Source organism: Chelonia mydas, chromosome 4, assembly GCF_015237465.2.
Source record: "Chelonia mydas isolate rCheMyd1 chromosome 4, rCheMyd1.pri.v2, whole genome shotgun sequence".
NCBI lineage: Eukaryota > Metazoa > Chordata > Testudines > Cheloniidae > Chelonia > Chelonia mydas.
Window position 1 is genome coordinate 70,256,732 of NC_057852.1, and position 19,368 is coordinate 70,276,099.

A 19,368-nucleotide genomic window follows, 5' to 3' on the forward strand; every position below is an offset into this window, starting at 1 on the left:
TTTTTTTCCTGGGTTAAGGAATGATAGGAGTAGAAACCATTCCCTCTGTACTATGTTGGTATTAACTCTATGGCACCTAGGTGTAGGAGATGGTTTACTTCCTGTTGCAGTAGGTGCTCATGAGAAGGGTCCTTGAAGAGGAACAGGGAAGGAGGTAAACTGGATTCAAAGCCATTTCTTGATAATTTCTAGTACCCATTTGTCTGATGTGATGGTCTTCCATGCTGGGTGGAATGGAATCAGACAGTCTCTGAAAGAATGGACAGCTGTGGATGGTTCCAGCACTTGAAAATGTGGGAGGTATCTCAGGTCCTTGACCAAACCCTCAAAACTGCTGTTTAGTGTGGAGTTGCTGGGATTTTCATAGTTGAGATGGGAGTGGTCTCCATCTGGTAGGTCTCTGCCTATGTTTTTGTGGGTCATATTGCCTCTGTTTGTGTGTATGGCACAGATCTTGCTCTTTGTGCTGAGTAACATTTCCCATTTTTTTCTTTGTGTAAGCGTGTAGATGCTTAAGGATCAAAGAGTTGTTCTGGAATCCTTTAGCGTGTGAAGTGACTTATCTGTTTTATCTGAGAATAGCTTTGGGCCCTTGAACGGGAGATCCTCAACAGTGGATTGTACCTCTTTGGGAAACCCAGAGAGGTGGAGGCATGAAGCTCGCCACATGACTACAGTTGTGGCGATGGAACGTGCCAGTGTCTGCCAAGGCCATTGAGGCTTGCATGACTGTTCAAGATAGGAGCTGGCCCTCAGAGATGACTGCTTTAAATTTCTTTTTCTTGCTCTCAGGGAGATAAATTAATAAAAAGTCACCCATCTCTGAATAATTGAAGGAGTGGTTGCATTTGGCCATTAACACATCATAGTTTGTGATCCTGAACTGTAGGGTCACTGATGACTAGGCCTGACACTCAAAAAGATAATCATTCCCAGTCACTATGATATGCATTGGATCTGGAATGATGTCTGCCCCACTCATTCACGGCTTCTATCACCAGAGAATTTGGTGTAGGCTGTGAAAACAAAAATTCCATTCTCTTGGAAGAGACGTAATATTTTTTGTCCGCTCTATTACAAGTGGAATTGTTGCTGGATTCTGTCAGATGGCCTTGGTCAGGTCCATGGATACCTCATTCATCCGGAGAGCAATCATGGATGAAGATGATGTCTGGAGGATGTCCAACAGCTTATGTTGTGACTCCACAACTTCTTCCACTGGTATCTCCAGAGAGTCTGCAATCCTCTTAAACAGCTCTTGTAACTGTTTGAAGTCTGGATGTAAGGCTACAATTTTGTCACAGAAACTGTGACTTCCAGAGACCTCTCTGACTTCAGCCACCGTGGGGATCCTGGAACTCTGAGCTGCCATGGGCAGCGGGGGACCCTAGAGCTCTGAGCCATCGGTGGTGGCCCTCCCCCCCGAGAGCTCCAAACTGGGGCCCCTGCAGCTGCCTAGCCACTGCAAGCAGTGTGGGGACCCTGCAGCTGCCCCACTGCTGCAGGCAGTAGGGGACCCCAGAAGCAATGCGTGCTGGACCCTTCACCATACCATTTTGTCAGATATTTTAAGTAAAAGTCAAAGGTAGGTCACAGGCTTCCATGAATTTTTGATTATTGCCTGTGACCTGCCTTTGACTTTTACTAAAAATATCTGTGACAAAAGTTTAGTCTTAATCATCCATTATGGGTACTGGGGGCATGACTGCTTTCTCCAGAGAGGAGGAGGAAAAATTAGCAGCTGGGGTGACCTCCTGATCCTAAGTCTCTTAGAGTCCCTCAGGTGGCTCTTCCAGGGATTTAGAGGGTCCAGGCATTGAGGATAATAGGGAATGCCTTGACACCTCTGTGTGTGCTGGGAGGATTACAGTGTAGTGACAGTACACTGCCCATGGGTCCCAGTAGGACCACCGTGGTGGGGATGGCATTAACGGAGATATCCAGGGATGTCTCAACCACCCATGAGCTTTGGGTCCGGGGTGGTGTTGAGGTTGTTCTGGTGGACCTGGTCTGGCGGTTGTCCGGATAGGAGAGGAGTGACGCGAAGAGAGGTTTTCCCGTTCTTCATCATCATTCTTGTTGCTGGAGAAAGGAGGAGCTGACCTGGATGGCGGTGTAAGCTGGTGCAGTACCGACCATGATGGAGTAATATCAGTACCCAGGAGGAGAGATTCCAGTGCTGAAAACACTAAGAGGTTTTTTGTGCCGGAGAAATTGCTGCGGTACTAACAGCACTGGTACCGAGGAGGGTGTTGTCGGCAGTACCAATGCAATTACGTTGATTGTCAATGCCGAGGATTGTACGCTATGGAGGCAGAAGGTGGCACCACACACTACAGTGCTGCTGAGCTACTCCGTGTTGCACGTTTGAGCGGTTCCAGCAGTACTGAGGAAGGGATGGTTAAGTTTCCCATTGCTGCTTCTCTCCTAGCCTGCCCACTTAGGGTCCTTGGCTTGCACGGTACCTGAAGTACCAGAGGGTCCTGCCACCTCAGAGGTAATCTGTCTCGGTGCAGTCGGTACTGATGGTCTCTGAGGAGTTGGGGATCGCCTCTTTTTGGCAGATTCCCAGGAAGGGGAGGTTGCAGCTGGAGTGCTCTCTCTTTTGAGAGGGTACTGCAGAATGCCTGTCAGATGCCACCGCTCGAGACCAGTGCCCAGGAGACGTCCATGATCCTGGATCGGATGCTGGGCACAGAGACTTCCCTATCAAGAGGGCTTTTAACTGAAGATTCCTCGCTTTCCTGGCTCGGGTCTTCAGATTACGGCAATGGGAACACTTTTGTGGTACGTGTGAATTGCCGAGAAAACAGACACACAGTGAGTGTCTGTCAGAGACCAGGACTGACAACTGACAAGTGAAGCAGCACTTAAAACCCGGAAGCTGGGCATGCCCCTTAGAATATAGCATTTACACTATGCTAGACGGTATAATAATTTAAAGAACAAAGAACAAAAAAAACCCACACTTTCTCATGAGGAAAAAAGAACAGGGAAGAAAAAGAGTAAATAAAGACTTAACTAGCTAAACTAGGTTCTAAAATTCCTAATCTAGACTAATTCTTAAGATAAAGGTAAACTCAGAGGCACTGCCATTGCTCCATCTCAAGCCAAGGGCAGTAGAGAAGGAACTGAGGGAGGGTTGGTCACACAGCGCTATGTAACAGCCAGAGACAGTGCAAGATGTGGACAACGCATGTGCGAAACAACCAGATACTGCTACTGAAATCCTCTGATTGCAGGGATGCAGATTCACCTGAAGTGGAGCACCCACAAGGACACTCCTCGAAGAAAAACTCCCATTTTAACTATATAATGAGAGTCAAAAGAAAAGTTTGTTGGACCCTAACTCTGGGATGCAGCCTAAGATCAAAGCTGCTAGATCTCGGAGACCCTGCACGACCATACTGTGCAGAAGCTGGAACCCCAGACGATCCAATCCTGACTGGCCATTGGGAGAAGCCTGTTTTATGGGGAGCGATGAGCATCAGATCCTTTGCATGTGTATTCTGTTCATGAATTGCTAATAAATATAGCTTCAGGGTATTACTGTGTGAAGGCTCTTTCACTCGGAAAAGGTCCCGCTAACCGATGGAGGGCCACCGGACCCATAGAAGGGGGAGATGCCCTAAACTGTTGTGTTGTACCAGAGAAACTAAAAGGTTAGACCCTCAATGCTGCAGTGATTCCTCTCATCTCATCAATGCTGCAAGATGAAGTCAAGTTGCATAAAAACAAATAAAAATTGAAGTTGTAAGACAAAAAGCAGTTGGGAGAAATTGAACCAGCAATTTGTTCTGCCATCAGAGGCAGAAACTTTGGTGTCCTGAGTTGAAAGGCTCAGACGTGGAGCCTCCAGCAACAACACTGGACCACCACCAAAATTCCAAAATGAAAATTACAGTATTACCAATTTGCTATGAAGAGGAGAGAACCTGTGCAACAGAAATACTGATTAATCCCTTGACTGATGTTCAGTATTAGCCATCTGTTTACTTTTGAAAATAATGTGGCAAGAGTAAAATGTAAGTTAGAGGCTCATTTATAGTTTAAATGCGTAGGTTACACATACATGCTTTCCTAAAAATATAAATAAAATAAAATAAAATAAATAAATAATAAAATATTTATATTTATTTCCAGGTTGTTTTTTTAATATCAGGTCAAAATAAATTCCATATCTGAACACAATCTATCCTACTGCAACTGCAGAGCACTCGTGTACATTTACCTGGTGCAACATGGGCGTCAAACTTGTGGAACACTTTGTGACTGAATTCGTCTGCAATAAGCTAAACAAAAGGCAAAGTTATTTTACTAGCTGCAATTTTTATGCATGCACCTGCAAGAGACTAAAGTGTTTCAGAAGTCTTCACTTTCCTTACATAGATTAGGTGAAAGTAAAGTTTGTAATTCAACTTTATCTGCAAACTTTGGCCTTAACTCTGTTAAAACTTACATACATGCCTAACATTATACACTGTGAGATGGAATCAGGCAGCACCAGAAAAAAAAAAGGGAAAAAAAACGCAAATACAGTACAGTACTGTGTTAAACGTAAACTACCAAAAAAATAAAGGTCAAGTTCAAAAAAAGCTTTGACAAGGTAAGGAAACTGTTTCTGTGCTTGTTTAATTTAAATTAAGATGGTTAAAAGCAGCATTTTTTTTTCCGCATAGTAAAATTTCAAAAGCTGTATTAAGTCAATGTTCAGTTGTAAGCTTTCGAAAGAACAACCATAAAGTTTTGTTCAGAGTTGCGAACATTTCAGGATCACCAACTACCTCCATTCCTGAGGTATTTGTAACTCTGAAGTTTTGCTGTACTTTTAAATGGAAGGAATTTTTTAATTCTTATTTCTTTAAAATCATTATGGGGATCTGTCTGCTTCCTTGTGGTTTATACAAGTCTTGTCTTTTCAAGAAGGAAAAAACCCGACTACACATGGGAAAACAGCAAAACTGATTACGCTAAGTGCTGTCAAATGCACAAATATACTTACAAACTGAGAAAATTTACACATTCAGATCTTTAGATATTAATAGTTACTAGTGTTGGTACAAGTTTTTCAGATACTTTTTACTTTTTTTTTTTTTTTTTTTTTTAAATTCGCCATCCCTTCAATTGATTTGCGCAAGTCCCAGTGAAAAAGAGTCCCATCATCCAGTGCCCTCACTGGACCCAGAAGGAAATACTGCCTTTAGACTATGGTAAGTTACTGCTAATTAACTCATGGCTATTCAGACCCCATTGAAAATTCTAAACCTATGCTGGCCTCAGGAAGCAAAGTCAGATCACAGGAGCAAACAGGTTAACCCTTAGGACAGTGTTAACATTGGACAGCTAAGCCCCTAAACAGTCCTTTAAAAAAAACCTAATTTACAATATTTGCTCCCACTGGGGATCTACTCCCTATTTTAGCTCTAAAAGAAATTCCAAGAGAATTTTCAACTCCTGTAAGAAGTTTAAAGTTCATTTGGAATTTCAATTCATACATGAATTAGATTTACACATCTCCAAAAATATATAAATAAATGAAATCAGTATTGTTTGCCCTCTGCTATTCTTGCTCACCTTTATATTGTCATTTTAATGTAATACTATCACCAGAACTGATCATGGAATTCCACTATGGGCAGAAGCATGTTGAACAATTTCCTTAGACTTACTCCTATGTCCATTTAAACATTCATGGTTGCTTTAAAAAAAAAAAAAAAAAAAAAAAAAAAAACACACACCCCACCCCCACCTGCTTAACTCTTAAATATTCCCAAAGCATTTGGAACTGTTTGCAAATTTAAAAAAAAGTACTAAGGAAATGGTACTAGTAGGTTACTGAATTCATTGTCAGTCCTATGTCATGGATAGCCACCTGTTCAGATATATCAAAGACTAACTAAACTTTTAACTGTACAAGCACACAGGACATGATGCACTTAAATTAATTAACTGAATTACTGAAATTCAGGAATAGAAACAATATTTCAACATCCTAAAATGAAATTTGTTGGCAGTTCATTTTACTGGTAAAATAAGTGTGACTGTTTCCTAAATATAGTAGTAACTATTTTTCCTCAAAATAGATACAAGTTCTTTACTTTCTATTGTAATATTTTTGGAAGTAATTTCTCATGAGTATCTTATATTCTAAATTTGCATCTTACTATAATAAAAAGTGCACATGGTTGAACATAGCACAATAAATAAAAGGGGCAGAATTCTAAAGCTATTTTAAAATCATTTCCATACCTGTGGTGTAAGAAATTTTTCCACCCGTTTGGCTATAAAGATTTTCTCCAATATGGAGTTGACTGATGGTCTATCCCTAGGATTCCTTTTAAATAACTGTGAAAGCAGATTACGTAGATCGTAGGAATAATGCAGAGAAACAGGAGGAAAAGATCCAGAGATTATCTTCAGTACCAGGTTTTTCATGTTACCAGCTTCAAACTATAATTACCAGAAAGAGAGAAATTAGCATACATTAATATGTATACTGTAATGCTGGCACAGCCACAAAGAACTTAATTTACATAAACATACCAAAATAAAAAATAAAAAAATTACTTCTCTTTAAATATTTGAAGGGCCATTATCAAAAGATCTTTTAGATCTCAAATTTGCTCTGTATCGAGTAATCTGATACTAAATACTTAAATTTTATACAACTCTGCCACAATAAATAATAAGACTAATTTTTGGATTCTGAAAGTGTTTTGTGCTTTTTGCTAGCTCTGTATCTACAGTTAACCAATAAAAATTGTTCCCAAAGCTGGGCAACAGTCAATGGTAATGCAAAACAATGTTTTGGAGTAAAATGCATATAGGTTGCTAGCCTCCTTCCCTTTTAGTTCACCAGATTGTCAATCTTTTATGAAAACGCCACCTCTAGGAACAAAAGGGATAGTAAAAGGTCTGTGTTCATTTAGGGCCAAATCCTGAGAAGTGTTGTTGAAATTTCAACATGAGCTGTAGGTACTCTGGCACCTCTCTGGAATTCACTCTAATCCTTTAATCAACAATACTGATTAGGCCCTGGGGTTGGAAGCAAACGATGAAGAACAGCAGCTAAAAAGGGACATCACTTGAAATCCAGTCTATTAAATTATATATAAATACTTTCCAGTACCACATCTGCCTCTGAAGCCCCTTTCCAAATTTTGTCATTTAACAATTATATTTTCCTATTTTTAAAAATGTTTTTCTCCCCACTGTTGCCATATCAGTGACCCACCAAGCAGGGAAAACTGACTGACTAGACATGGGAAACAGTGATGGATTACACAAGATAACTGAAAAATATTTTTCCTCTAATCTTTCTGTTACAGTCATTTTAGATAAACAGTTTCAGACAAGTGTGATTTTTTTTTTTAATGACAATACATTTAAACAAAATCAAACACTAATTTCAATTTTATTTCTAAAATAAGGGGGTAAAGTGGGATGGGAACGTAAGGAAGAGAGCAAAATATACTAATAGGAAAAGGATAGTCTCCAAAACGATACTCTCAAAGCCTCTAAAGAGCAGTAAGGTATATTTAAAAAAAAAAAAAAAAAAAAAAAAAAAAATCTAGAAAACAGAAGACATTTGCCATTTGTGTATGCTACAAAGGAAGCTCATTAGTGCTACTGCACCAAAGATACAGACTGAATTCACCAATAACTAATTGAATGTAAAGTTCACAATATTGCTAGGAAAGGAATGCTACACTTTGTTTAATGCACTTTTGCTATCATACTTGCTACTTTTGTTGCTAAAACATAGTTTAGTGAAGGAGGCTTAAAAAAAATGTGTTGCTAAATATACTGTACAGACATGCAGGATAGGCGGCAAACAAAAAAGTGAGGGAGGTTGGCCAACTAAGATCAGCAGCAATGTGGTGGAGAGATGGCTACAATAGTAAAGTTAATTTCAAAAACAAGCACATACCATAAAAAGCCCTGCATCAGCTCAAATACAATATATCAGTCTGAAATTTGACAATGGACAAAATAATCAAAGAGGTATGTTTGTAAAATAGAGTAATAGTTCCAAAGTATTTTAAATTTTTACTTACTGCATGTTTAAGTGTGCACATCTCATAGAGAACACAACCAAGAGCCCATATGTCACTAAAGAAAGAGAACAGACCTGAAAAATTAGTTTTTACTCCAAAAATACAAAATTATCTAAAACAGCGATCCTCAGACTGTGGTGAGTGAAAAACAAGTGGCTCTCTAATGCATTTCCTGCAACTCTTTGTAGCACAATATATAAAAACATTGTGTGATTTAATTATTAACCAAATCAGAATATTTTTACTATGTTATTAACGAATCAAGTTATCAACTTGTACTAAGTTATTAACTTACTTGCCGTGAGAATACATACATACATACATACATCATATAAATAAAACTAAATATTTCCCTTGTCATACTCTTTAAATATGAATAGTACTATAATAAGTGAAACAATGAATTCACGCTACTGTGGCTTTTCTGGGGGTAACGCTGATCCTGAATTTGGCTCCTGAACCACTGAGGTCTGAGTATCGCTGCTCGAGAAGCATGTTCTTGAAACCAAGTGACAGAAATTAAGCATTTGTGCATTTTGCAAGATGTACTAGCTTCCTATCTATTTAAAAAACAAACATATGCCTCTTCCGAACAAAGACAGCACCAGATATTTCGGCTCCAGACTCTTTTTATGTAGGAATCAATACCACACTTATCACCATATCTGATTTAGATAAACTGGATAAGTGAATGGTGGAAGGTCTCTCTTTTTAAGAGATGTAAGTACCCTGGATTTTATGTCCTACACGACTTGGAAATTTCTAAAGCATTTAAAAGTGTTGTGGGCTTTTTCTTTAAATCAGTTATTTAGACAGTTTTATTACTGATTAACCCTGTACTCACTTCCTGTGGATGGCAGATTCTGGCTGGAACATGACTCATTATGTCTGAGGCTGGAGTGAAGCTGCTGCACATAGTTCTGATCAGAATTAACTCCCAGTTGTAATGCTGGGAGTATTCTATGGGGGGATGTGGGGGAGAAACCCAGGCATATTGCTCCTCCCAAAAACCAATGAGGATTAATAGATAAATTCCTCCACCACCACACCTGCCTATGAAGCTTTGGATTGGCATGGATTCCAACTGAGAGAGAGTCTGGCTAATACACACAAGAGGAGGTTGGAGAAGATGGGACCAGCTACTGCTTCTAACTGTTGTGGCATGAGAAAATGGCCTCTGTGGAATAAGATAGCACTACATCAGACTCAATCTGGTAACTAGCAGTGAGCTACGGCACAGACCCTCATATGTTTAATGAAGTCAGTTATTGTGCTTGCGCATTCACTCAATAGATTTATCCAACCCATGTAGTAAAGTGCACAGCATTGGAGATCAAGACTGAACTCTTTATTATTGCATCAATAGAATAGCTCTAAATTTCTAAACAAAATAAATCAAAATGAAAAAACAACAACTCTTAAGTCAAATGTTTTACAGTACCTTTTATTGTTGTAAGGCTTGTTCCGACAGATTTCAGGTGACAAATAGTATGGTGTTCCTATGCAAGTGCGAGCCAGCTCTACAGTACTAGAATAAAAAAAAAAACTAAAAATGAATGTTAACTAACTTATATAAGTTACATAGTCATGTAGCATCCATTTTTACTAGATCGATCTACTCATATTAATGTATATAGAGCAGCGCTAAATGAGTGTTACCTGTTAAGAACTCTAGCTATTCCAAAGTCTCCCAGTTGTATTGTTCCATCTTTGGTTAAAAATATATTCTAAATACAGGAGGGGGAAAAAAAGTCAGTTACAACTCAAGTGCAAGAACAAAAATTATTTAATTGTACAAAAAAGCAACAAATGGAAACACTGAAACTTTACACTGTTCCAATAGTTTGCAATCCATTAGGATAGACTATAAATAATAAAAACAAAAAACAAAACAAAAAAAACAACCCACCACTACACCATTGATATCTTTGTATAAATGCCTATTACTTGACTTGGGGGGTAAGTGGTTTGAAGTGTTGCCTAATATTAAGCATCTGCCTCACTGTATCACCAGAGAGAGAGTCAAGATATTTCAGTTCTATTGACTGTACTCTCCAAATACCACCAAGTCAGGGGATAAGCAAATGTCTTTTAGACCTTGCCTACAAAGACATGCTAAATCGGCGCCACTGCAATCAATGAAGCGGCGTCACTTTAGCAGGTCTGGTGAAGAAGTGGTAGGTTGATGGCAGAGCGCTCTCTTGTTGACTTCAGCACTCCACCTCCCCGAGAGGCGGAAACTAAGTCAGTGGGAAAGCATAACACAGACACTGTGGTGATTTTTTCCATACCCCTGAGCAATATAAATTACATTGACTTAAGTGGCAGTGTAGACCAGGCCTCAGTCTTTTCATGACTGATGTTTTCATCCTTGTGATGCTTTCCTTTCTCTGCCTGCTCTGTTCCTGTAAGCAGGCACGTCTAGAAATATACAGGTATCCTGCTCTGAAAGATTTAGAAAGCAGGAATCTGATAAAATTTCAGTATTTACCAGCATGAACTGGAAGGGAGCAGGGAGAGACAATAAAACATGCATGGATACTGTGTTGGTGGTGGTTTCGTAACCCACAGTAGACTAGACTTTAAAGATGTTTCCTTTTTCATTTTGTAGAGCCTATGTACCTAACATTTATGAAACTATATTAAGGTCTCGTCTATGCAAATAGAAGCCATGTAGTAACAGCGTCCCATTGCAGCTGTATTGGTAGAGCAGAAGAACCCAAACAACCCAAGCATGAAAGTCTTTCTTGATTGTAAAAAACAAGGTCATAAATAACTCAAAGCTAAAATCCAGTCCAAAAATCTTCATTGAGCAGGTGCTACTGGTTGTTATCTTAGTATTTAATATAAAATTCCAGAATGAAACTATTTTTTTAAAAAAGTTATGTAACCAGGGATTTAGCCAAACTACCACAGGAATGTTTTATATATTTATTTTTAAAAATAGATGGTACACAGGTAGCCTGTGTCCCATCTAGGTGGCATTCTGTTTGTGTTCACTTGTGCAGCACATTTTGGGCAGCAGACAGCAGGGTCTGATTCAAGGCCCACTGTAGCCAATGGGAGTTGAGTAGTTTTACATAAGACCAGCTTATTTCCCTTCCTCAGTTGGGAGATAACAATCAATCAAATAAAATAAAAATAAAGTATCATCACTCGACTGTAATTCAACTTGAAGATACCATCCAGCATACCTGTGACTTTATATCTCGATGCAAAATTTTTCTGTCATGTACATGTTTTAGTGCTAAACAAATCTGTACAAACCAATCCATTATCTAGAAGAGAAAGATAGACTTAGTGTCCTATTTTTATTTATACACCCACACACAGTTTTAAAGTCTGTTAAAAATAAAACAAGGATTAACCTTATTCAAGTTTTACTGATCTAGACAGTTTACTATCTTTAAAAGTTATGATAAAGCTGTATATGCACATATAATTGGAATGTGGCCTTGCATCCTTTAAATTCTACTTTTTTGGGGGAATACCCCTCAGTTACAACACAGCATCTCAACGGCAGATCAAAATAAAAGTATCTTCTTATAGTCCATTAAGAAATTAAACATAAAAAAAAGTTAAAGCTCTCCTACTAGCATCTATACTTTTATCAATTATGCTATTCTTCACACTTTTATTAAAAAAAATCTGATCTTAATTACAGAAGTGACAAAGTGGCATAAAATTAGGAGACTGATTCCGAGCAAGCCAAAATGAGTTTGATAGTTCTCATTTCATGGCTTTTCCAAGTTTACCAAAAAAAAAAAAAAAAAAAAAGTTTTTCCATCCTTAAAAAAAAAAAAAAATTAAAAAGTACTGTAGTTAAGCTCTTCATCTTTTCAAATTACCAATATACATAGACTTCAGTATTGTACTTTAGTTCTACTATAACTTTCACCTCTACATTTAGCATCTCTCCAAGTAGTAGTTCCTAATTAACTGGTAAGGATTTAGAAGAGAAGTATTTTTCTCACATGCAATTTTTTTCAACTCTGCCTCTCTCTATATACTGCCAGCAAAAGCCCAATGTATTCCCAACCCGTGCCAACCAAGAGTATTGCCAGATTCTCTTCTCTGCTTATTTTTAGCATGAAGACAAAATCCTCAGAGACTTCACAACTCCTCGACTAACGAACGTCCAAGCGTATGACTACATGAAGAAAAAGATCCTGTTTACACATTTCCAAGACTGAAATTTTTCATTTTGAAGAACTTTTTAGTTAATGGATTTAATACAATGGAAACCTTAAAGTCTGGTTTTGTATCCTTGATTTCATTAAAGTAACAAAATGCGTATCAGAAGCCCAACAAGTTACCTTAACATAATACCAGCCCAAAAAAAAAAAAAAAATCAAAATATGCAAGAGAAAATCTTGAGCCATAAAATCCAACAGAATTAACGTTTGGTTCACCTAGAATGTCTCCTTTATTGTATGGTTTTAGAGGTAGCTGTGTTAGTCTGTATCAGCAAAAACAACGAGGAATCCTTGTGGCACCTTAGAGACTAACAAATTTATTTGGGCGTAAGCTTCCATGGGCTATAACCCACTTTGTCAGATGCATCTTTTATTGTAGTTCCATTAATAATTTTGGTCTAAGTTCCAAGTAGTATGAAGTTCTTAGCACTCTATAGCTATACCAATCAGGCTTTCATCTAGATTAAAATAACCATATTCACCAATCTGATCCAAAGCTACTCAATTTAAGTGTTCTTGTGCTCAGAAACTGTATAATGTAAATTACAGCCCACAATTCCCACTACCTGATCCTCTGAGAACAAGATGCCTTTCTGAGCATTTATTCGTCTAAACAGGTCCCCTCCTTCACAGTAATCCATCACTATATAGAGAGAGCCATTTTCTGTAAGAACAAGAGATATTTCAATGTTTCATGACAAATATAGATGTAAAAGCTTTCTGAAAATCTTAACATATGAAATTTCTTTTTGTATATGCCATAGCAAAGACACAGTAAGTGAAAAGACTAAATCTACAAGTGAAGAAATAAATAGTTATCAATTATTTATTTGCCAAGCTTCCGGCAAACTGCTTATATTGCAGTTTCCATTTTTGGCATTGATGATTCAGTAGGTGGCATTCTTCCCTCCATATCACGTAAACCAACACTTCAATATGATGTTAGGGGCCACTGGGCCATCCCAGTGTGTCATTCCATCTCAGTGACGGGGAGAAGAATAAAAAAAAAAATTCATGTATGGAGATAGGTCTCAAGCTTCTTGAAGAATTATGAAATGCAATGCTTTACATACATTCACACACTGTACAACTACAGAATTAAGACATACAATAAAATGTCATGATTCTGACCCTGATGCAGTATTTAAGTTACTGTACAATAAAAAAAGATTAAAGCAGCAGGAAGTTATTAGGCCAGAAATTACGAGCATATTCAAAAACTTTCTAATACTTCATGAGTACTTAGCGAAATATGCTATTAAAGTTTTCTATTCAACTAACAATGATACCCACAAATTTGGCACAAAACATCAGAGTATTGCAAGCACATACACACAATCAAATACTGCTCAGGACAAGCATTCTAGAATTTCCACTTTCCCTTTACAAAATCATGTTTCACCATACTTCTTCAAAAAAGGTTAAACGAATATGGGTTAGCAATTATTTCCCAGTATAGATTACCAAATGGTTTTTAAAACATTCCAAGATGGAAGAAGTTTAAGCAATATTGGATTTCATTTAAATTTGTTTAAAGTTCATTTGAATTTAGTCACCTATCCCAAGCGGTAGGCTCAATATAAACTATTATAATCAATTAGGGTCTCATCCTGAAAAGAAATTGGAGTTACCACCACTGTGCAGAGTGGTCCCTTAAATAAACTGTTTGATTCCCTCAAATCATTTCAATATGTGTAATCAAGAGGTTTCAACTAGAAAGATGTAGCACAGTGTCTTGTTACTGTGGATTAAATAATTATTTCATGGATGACCAGTCTGTTTTCTTAGTACTGCTATAAAAGACTATAAAATAAGATTTCTGCAAACAGAATACCTCAAGTTATCTTCCTAAATGAGAGTCAATAAAGACAAGTGCAAAGTACTACACTTAAGAAAGAAAAATCAAATGCACAATTACAAAATGGCAAATAACTCAGTAGGCAGTTGTACTGCAGGAAAGGATCTGGGGTTACAGAAGATCACAATTTGAGCCAACAATGTGATGCAATTGCAAAAAAGACTAATATACTGGAGTGCAGTAACACAAAGTCCCCTTGGCAAAGGGGACCCTGTTCTTTGCAAACAGCTCTCGCCTCAGACCTGATAACTCACTACAACACATGTGTTGCTTACAGGGTATCTGTCCATAAAGGGAAACACATACGGTTTCTATTGAAAACTGGCAATAAAAACTGTTCATAATCATGGTGTGATGTGTATACAGGTAATATTTATGCACTTATGATCTTAACATTAAAAGGAATCACCAGTGAGTTATATTATTTGGTGACAACCTATTCATGCAGGAGACAGTTGTCACTCCTCCTTGGTCAAGCCGGCGACGTAATGCAGTTTTCTACCACTGCCTCATCACGTAACAGTCAATGGAAAACTATCAAACACAACTGCAAACAATTATAACAGACAGGGGATCACCCTGCCTATGAATAAAGACAGACTATTGCTTCAGTATAACACGGGGTGGGAAGAGGCACTCAATCTATTCACATGAGGAGACATCTTGTTGAGCAAAATGTTTTCATGAAAAGTTGGACTGTGGCTCCTATAAAGCCAGCCACCTCAGCAACAGACTGAAATTTGAAGGGGAAAACCTACTTTATTAGATAGGAAAGTTAACTATTAATAAATGTAGGCACTAGTTTACATTTTTATGATTTTCCTTTGTATTGTAACCATCACTCTCTTGTTATTAGTGGAACATCTATTCTTTCTTCAATAAACCTGATTTTGTTCTACTGTAAATGTTCATAAGGCTATGTTTCAGTCACGGGTATTTTTAGAAAGAAAGTCATGGACAGGTCACAAGCAGTAAACAAAAATTCATGGCCTGTAACCTGTCCATGACTTGTACTAGATACCTCTGACTAAATCTTGCATGCTTTTATGGGAATGGGCAGCCCAGTACCCCCACTGTTCTTGGGGAATGTGCGGGGGTTGGCAGGCTCCCTACCTGGCTCTGCACAGCTCCTTGGTAGCAGTGACATGTCCCTTGGCTCCTAGGCGGAGGCACGGCCAGGGGGCTCCATGCGATACCACCGCCCCGAGCACAGGCTCCGCAACTCCCATTGGCCAGGAACTGTGGCCGAAGGGAGTTGTGGGGCAGGCGCCTGTGGGCGAAGGCTGCGCACAGAGCTGCCCAGCCGCACCTCTGCCTAGGAACTGAGGGAGGGACATGTCACTGCTTCTGGGGAGCCCCCTGAGGTAAGCGCTGCCCAGAGCCCTCACCCCTCCCGCACCCCAACCCCCGCCGAGCCCTGAGCACCCTCCCACACCCAAACTCCTGCTGCTGCTGGTGGGGTGGGAGGCGTGGTGGCTCAAGACTGCCCCAGCAGCAGCAGGTGTGGCTAGTCCAGGGGCTGCCCGAGCTACTCGGGTAAACTAGGTTACGCTGTTCCATTTGGGAGCAGGGGATCTGGGATTTCTGTGTGTAGCCAGTGTTGAGCATGACATAACAGGGGAATGCTTCCAGCAGACTCAGGTACTCTTCTTGTTAAGCTGCAGGGCAAAGAAAGGGCTGGCATAGCCAGGAGGACTGTGCTTGAGTAACTGACAGGATGGTTGTGTTAGCAGGCCAACACCAACCACCACAGGCAATACCCCCTCTTGCTAGGGCGTAACCTGGAGATCTCTCAAAGCTGTATTAACAGGAGGGTCGTGCATAAGAAATGGGAGGTAATTGTCCCACTCTACTCAGCACTGCTGAGGCCTCATCTGCAGTACTATGTCTAGCTCCAGGCACTACACTGGAGTGTCCAGAGAAGAGCAATAAAAGTGACAAGAGGTTTAGAAAAACTGACCTGAGGACGAGTTAAACTGGGCATGTTTAGTCTTGAGAAATTAAGACTGAGGAGAGGACCTGTTAACACAGTCTTCAAATATGCCAAGGACTGTTACAATGAAGACAGTGATCAATTGTTCTCCATGTCCACTGAAGGTAGGACAAGAAGCAATCACCTTAAATCTGCACAAAGGGAGATTTAGGTCAAATATTATGAAAAACATTGTAACTATGAGGACAATCAAGCACTAGAATAGACTTCCAAGGGAGGTTGTGGAATTCCCATCACTGGAGGCTTTTAAGAACAGGTTAGAACATCTGCCGGGGATGGTGTAGCTATACTTGGCCCTGTCACAGCACAGGGGACTGAACTAGATGACCTCTCAAGGTCCCTTCCAGCCCTACGTTTCAATGAAGTTATTGTTGCATGGAAATGTACTTTTACAGTTACAAAATAAATGAACGTAGAAAGCAAACAATCAAAAGGAATGTCTGATTATTCTGTTTAAATCACGGGGAACCCCAGATGTGCACATAGGTTATGTTCATATTCTCAGCTGCTTTCAAACACTGTTTCACAAATAGCATGTTTGGCTCCTTAACTGGTCTGCTTATTCCTGTGATACCCATTGTGGCAGTGCTCTAAAATAGCTTATCACCAACCCCTTCAATCTTTCCAAGCCAGCTGATATTCACGTCTTCTATGAGGATCCTTGGTTTTGAAAGTCGTTCCCAAATCAATCAAAATCCATCAGGGCAAGCTACATGCTTCATGCATCTTTCAAGCTTTGTGGTGATGGTATGGGGTAGCTTACTGTCCTATGCCTACAAGAAATCCATTCTCAAGTCAGTCAGCTGGGTCAGTCATATTTGACTTTAGTTTGAGTACAAGAATGTAGAGCTTAGGATAGACATGCATATTGGAAGAAAAAAATCTGGTTGGACCTTCCGAGCAGGAACAAGAACTCATGAACTTTTCACTTACATTAAACCTTATCCAAAAAAAGGGAAGGAGCTGAAACAAACGTGTGGTGGTGTTTTGGTTTGGTTATTTCTGTGAAGCAGTGGATTACAAAATTACAGACCAGAAGGAACTGAGATAGTTAAGGAGATGAGGGGAAAATATTGGGAAGATTTGTTTTTCAAATCATGTATAAGTTTTAAAAAAAAATACATGGACCATCACTTGTATTTTAATATTACTGTACATCCACTAGTTCAGGTTCCATTATGTAGTTTTGAATCTTACCTTCAAATGATTCCCGATACAGGACAATATTTGGATGTTTCATGTTTGCCAATACAGCAACTTCTCTCCTTGATTCTTCTCTCTCTTTATTGGACATCTTAAAAAAGAAAAAGGAAAAAAGAACAGACACTGTTTTTGAGAGGAGGACTACAAAAAAAAGAAAACAAACAAACCCCAGTTACTTAATAAAACCACTCACCTTAGAGATGTTTATCTCCTTAACAACATACTGTCTGCTATTTTCTTTAGCTTTGACCAGAATTGCTTTTCCAAAGGATCCTTCGCCAATCTTCTGCACTTTAATATATTTCTCCATGGTTCTTTTTCTAAGGCATCCTTACACAAGGGCTGGGCAAAAAACAGAGCATACTCTGTTAACTGAATAATAAAGTTTAGTGTCTGCCAGATCAAATTATGCATTTCACTTTCGTTTCTAATTCATTTGTCTCTTCAATTCCATAAGAAACTTCATTTCTCCTCTGCAAGTCAGTGAATCCAAATCTCAACTTCTCACCCACACCGCTTGAATGGTCTAAAAATAAGGGGGCTATATTGCCATACACAGTTCAGCTCTTTCATCTTGATGGAATGAATGCAGGTAGACAGTCAGAAAATACCAAATAAAGTGAGTGCATTCAGTCTCCAAGCAGAGTCAGTATTCAGTGCCATGTTTTCTGCTTCAGCTAGCAGGTGAGCATAACTTAGATCTAAAGCACTTAGCTTCCTTTTCCTCTCCCTTAATATGATTGGGGAAGACCACTTCAGGAAGAGAGTGGGAATACTTAAATACATTTTATTAAAAAGCAGCAGAATGCCTATGCTGGAAATCAGGCAAAATTATATAGCTAAAAACTGACACCGGGGCTTGAAGTTTAGCCTGTCTTCACTTCCACCAAAACCTTCCAGAAGACTTGGGTGAAGTTATCCTCCTTAACCACTTACCCTCCTTAAAAAGACATGTGACATTTATATACTTTTCAAATCTTCACCACTTTGTTATAGATTCATCTTATGGTCTCCTTGTGTAATATGTGTTTGCACTGCATTGTCTATTTGGACAGTAAACTCCTTTGAGACCGTGACTGAATTTTCCTCCATCAACACTCAGACACATTTTTTTAATGTGTACTTTTGTACATGTGGAAAAGTGAAGCCCTCAAAAAAGTTTGGAAGTAGAAAAGTTAAGACTATCTACAAATTCTCAACTCTGCTTCCTATGAATACATACATTACAACATACTCTATTGTTATACTGAAAAGAGAACTCTCCCTGGTATAAGCTGGGTGCCATTCAACATATGAGGCAACTGTTCAATATTATTTTCAGTGTTTGCAAAATGTAGCTCTGCTTCATTCACTACACACTCCTATCTCACTACCCTTATTGTCCACTCTGTGGAGGACTCAACTGTGCACTTAGTAACACCACAGTAAACGCAAACTGATTTCAGCCAAAATTAAGGCACACATCCACAAGACCCAGGTCTAATTCACTATGTAGCCCTATCTTACTCACTGTGCAAATCAAACAGTCAATGACAAGTGTCTTCTATTATTACCAGTGTATTGAAAAAATTTTACAAGTTTCTTATATATATTTATTGTTTCATCAATAAAATGTAGTAACTTTTCATTTTTTATTTCAAGACTGAAGGTGAAATCCTGACTCCACTGACGTCAAAGGTAGTTTTGTTTTTACTTCAGAGCAAGGACTTCACCAAAAGCCTCCATTATGACTAAACCTTTGAGAAAAAAGAAATGTAAGTCCTACCCTAAGTCTTTTACCAAGTTCACCTAGAACTTGTACATTAACAATATTCAAGACAAAGAGTGAAACGTTGGTGTTAGAATCCATGTTTTTTTAAATCAAAATAGTACTTACCACTGTTCATCAGCAGATCTTAAAACGCTTTACAAAAAAATATAGTTAGATAACTTCTTGACAAATCTCTCCTCCCATCTTTAAAAAGGTAAATAACTAACCCAAGATCAAAAAGCAAGTTAGTATTGGAGCTAGGAACAGAACCCGGTCACCTAGACTCCAAGTCCTATGCCCTACCTAACGGA

General features: G+C 38.9%; 1 protein-coding gene across 26 annotated transcripts in view; it reads right to left on the reverse strand.

The window, feature by feature from the left end:
- NEK1 (NIMA related kinase 1) overlaps positions 1 to 19,368 on the reverse strand; it is a 144,313-nt gene that overhangs the window by 110,113 nt on the left and 14,832 nt on the right. For 25 of the 26 annotated variants that reach the window (XR_006290712.1, XR_006290714.1, XR_006290713.1 and 22 more), the window contains 9 exons: positions 17,501 to 17,649; positions 17,302 to 17,398; positions 12,820 to 12,917; positions 11,252 to 11,335; positions 9,717 to 9,784; positions 9,499 to 9,585; positions 8,058 to 8,112; positions 6,250 to 6,450; positions 4,232 to 4,292 (listed from right to left, as the gene is read on the reverse strand). Coding sequence is in view for 23 of the 26 variants with exons in the window: in XM_037897511.2 (XP_037753439.1) it covers positions 4,232 to 4,292; positions 6,250 to 6,450; positions 8,058 to 8,112; positions 9,499 to 9,585; positions 9,717 to 9,784; positions 11,252 to 11,335; positions 12,820 to 12,917; positions 17,302 to 17,398; positions 17,501 to 17,617 (868 nt within the window). In the remaining 3 variants the exon portion in view is untranslated. Of the gene's footprint in view, positions 1 to 4,231; positions 4,293 to 6,249; positions 6,451 to 8,057; positions 8,113 to 9,498; positions 9,586 to 9,716; positions 9,785 to 11,251; positions 11,336 to 12,819; positions 12,918 to 17,301; positions 17,399 to 17,500; positions 17,650 to 19,368 lie in introns of those variants that run through there. The other variant, XM_043545971.1, reaches the window with a different exon arrangement.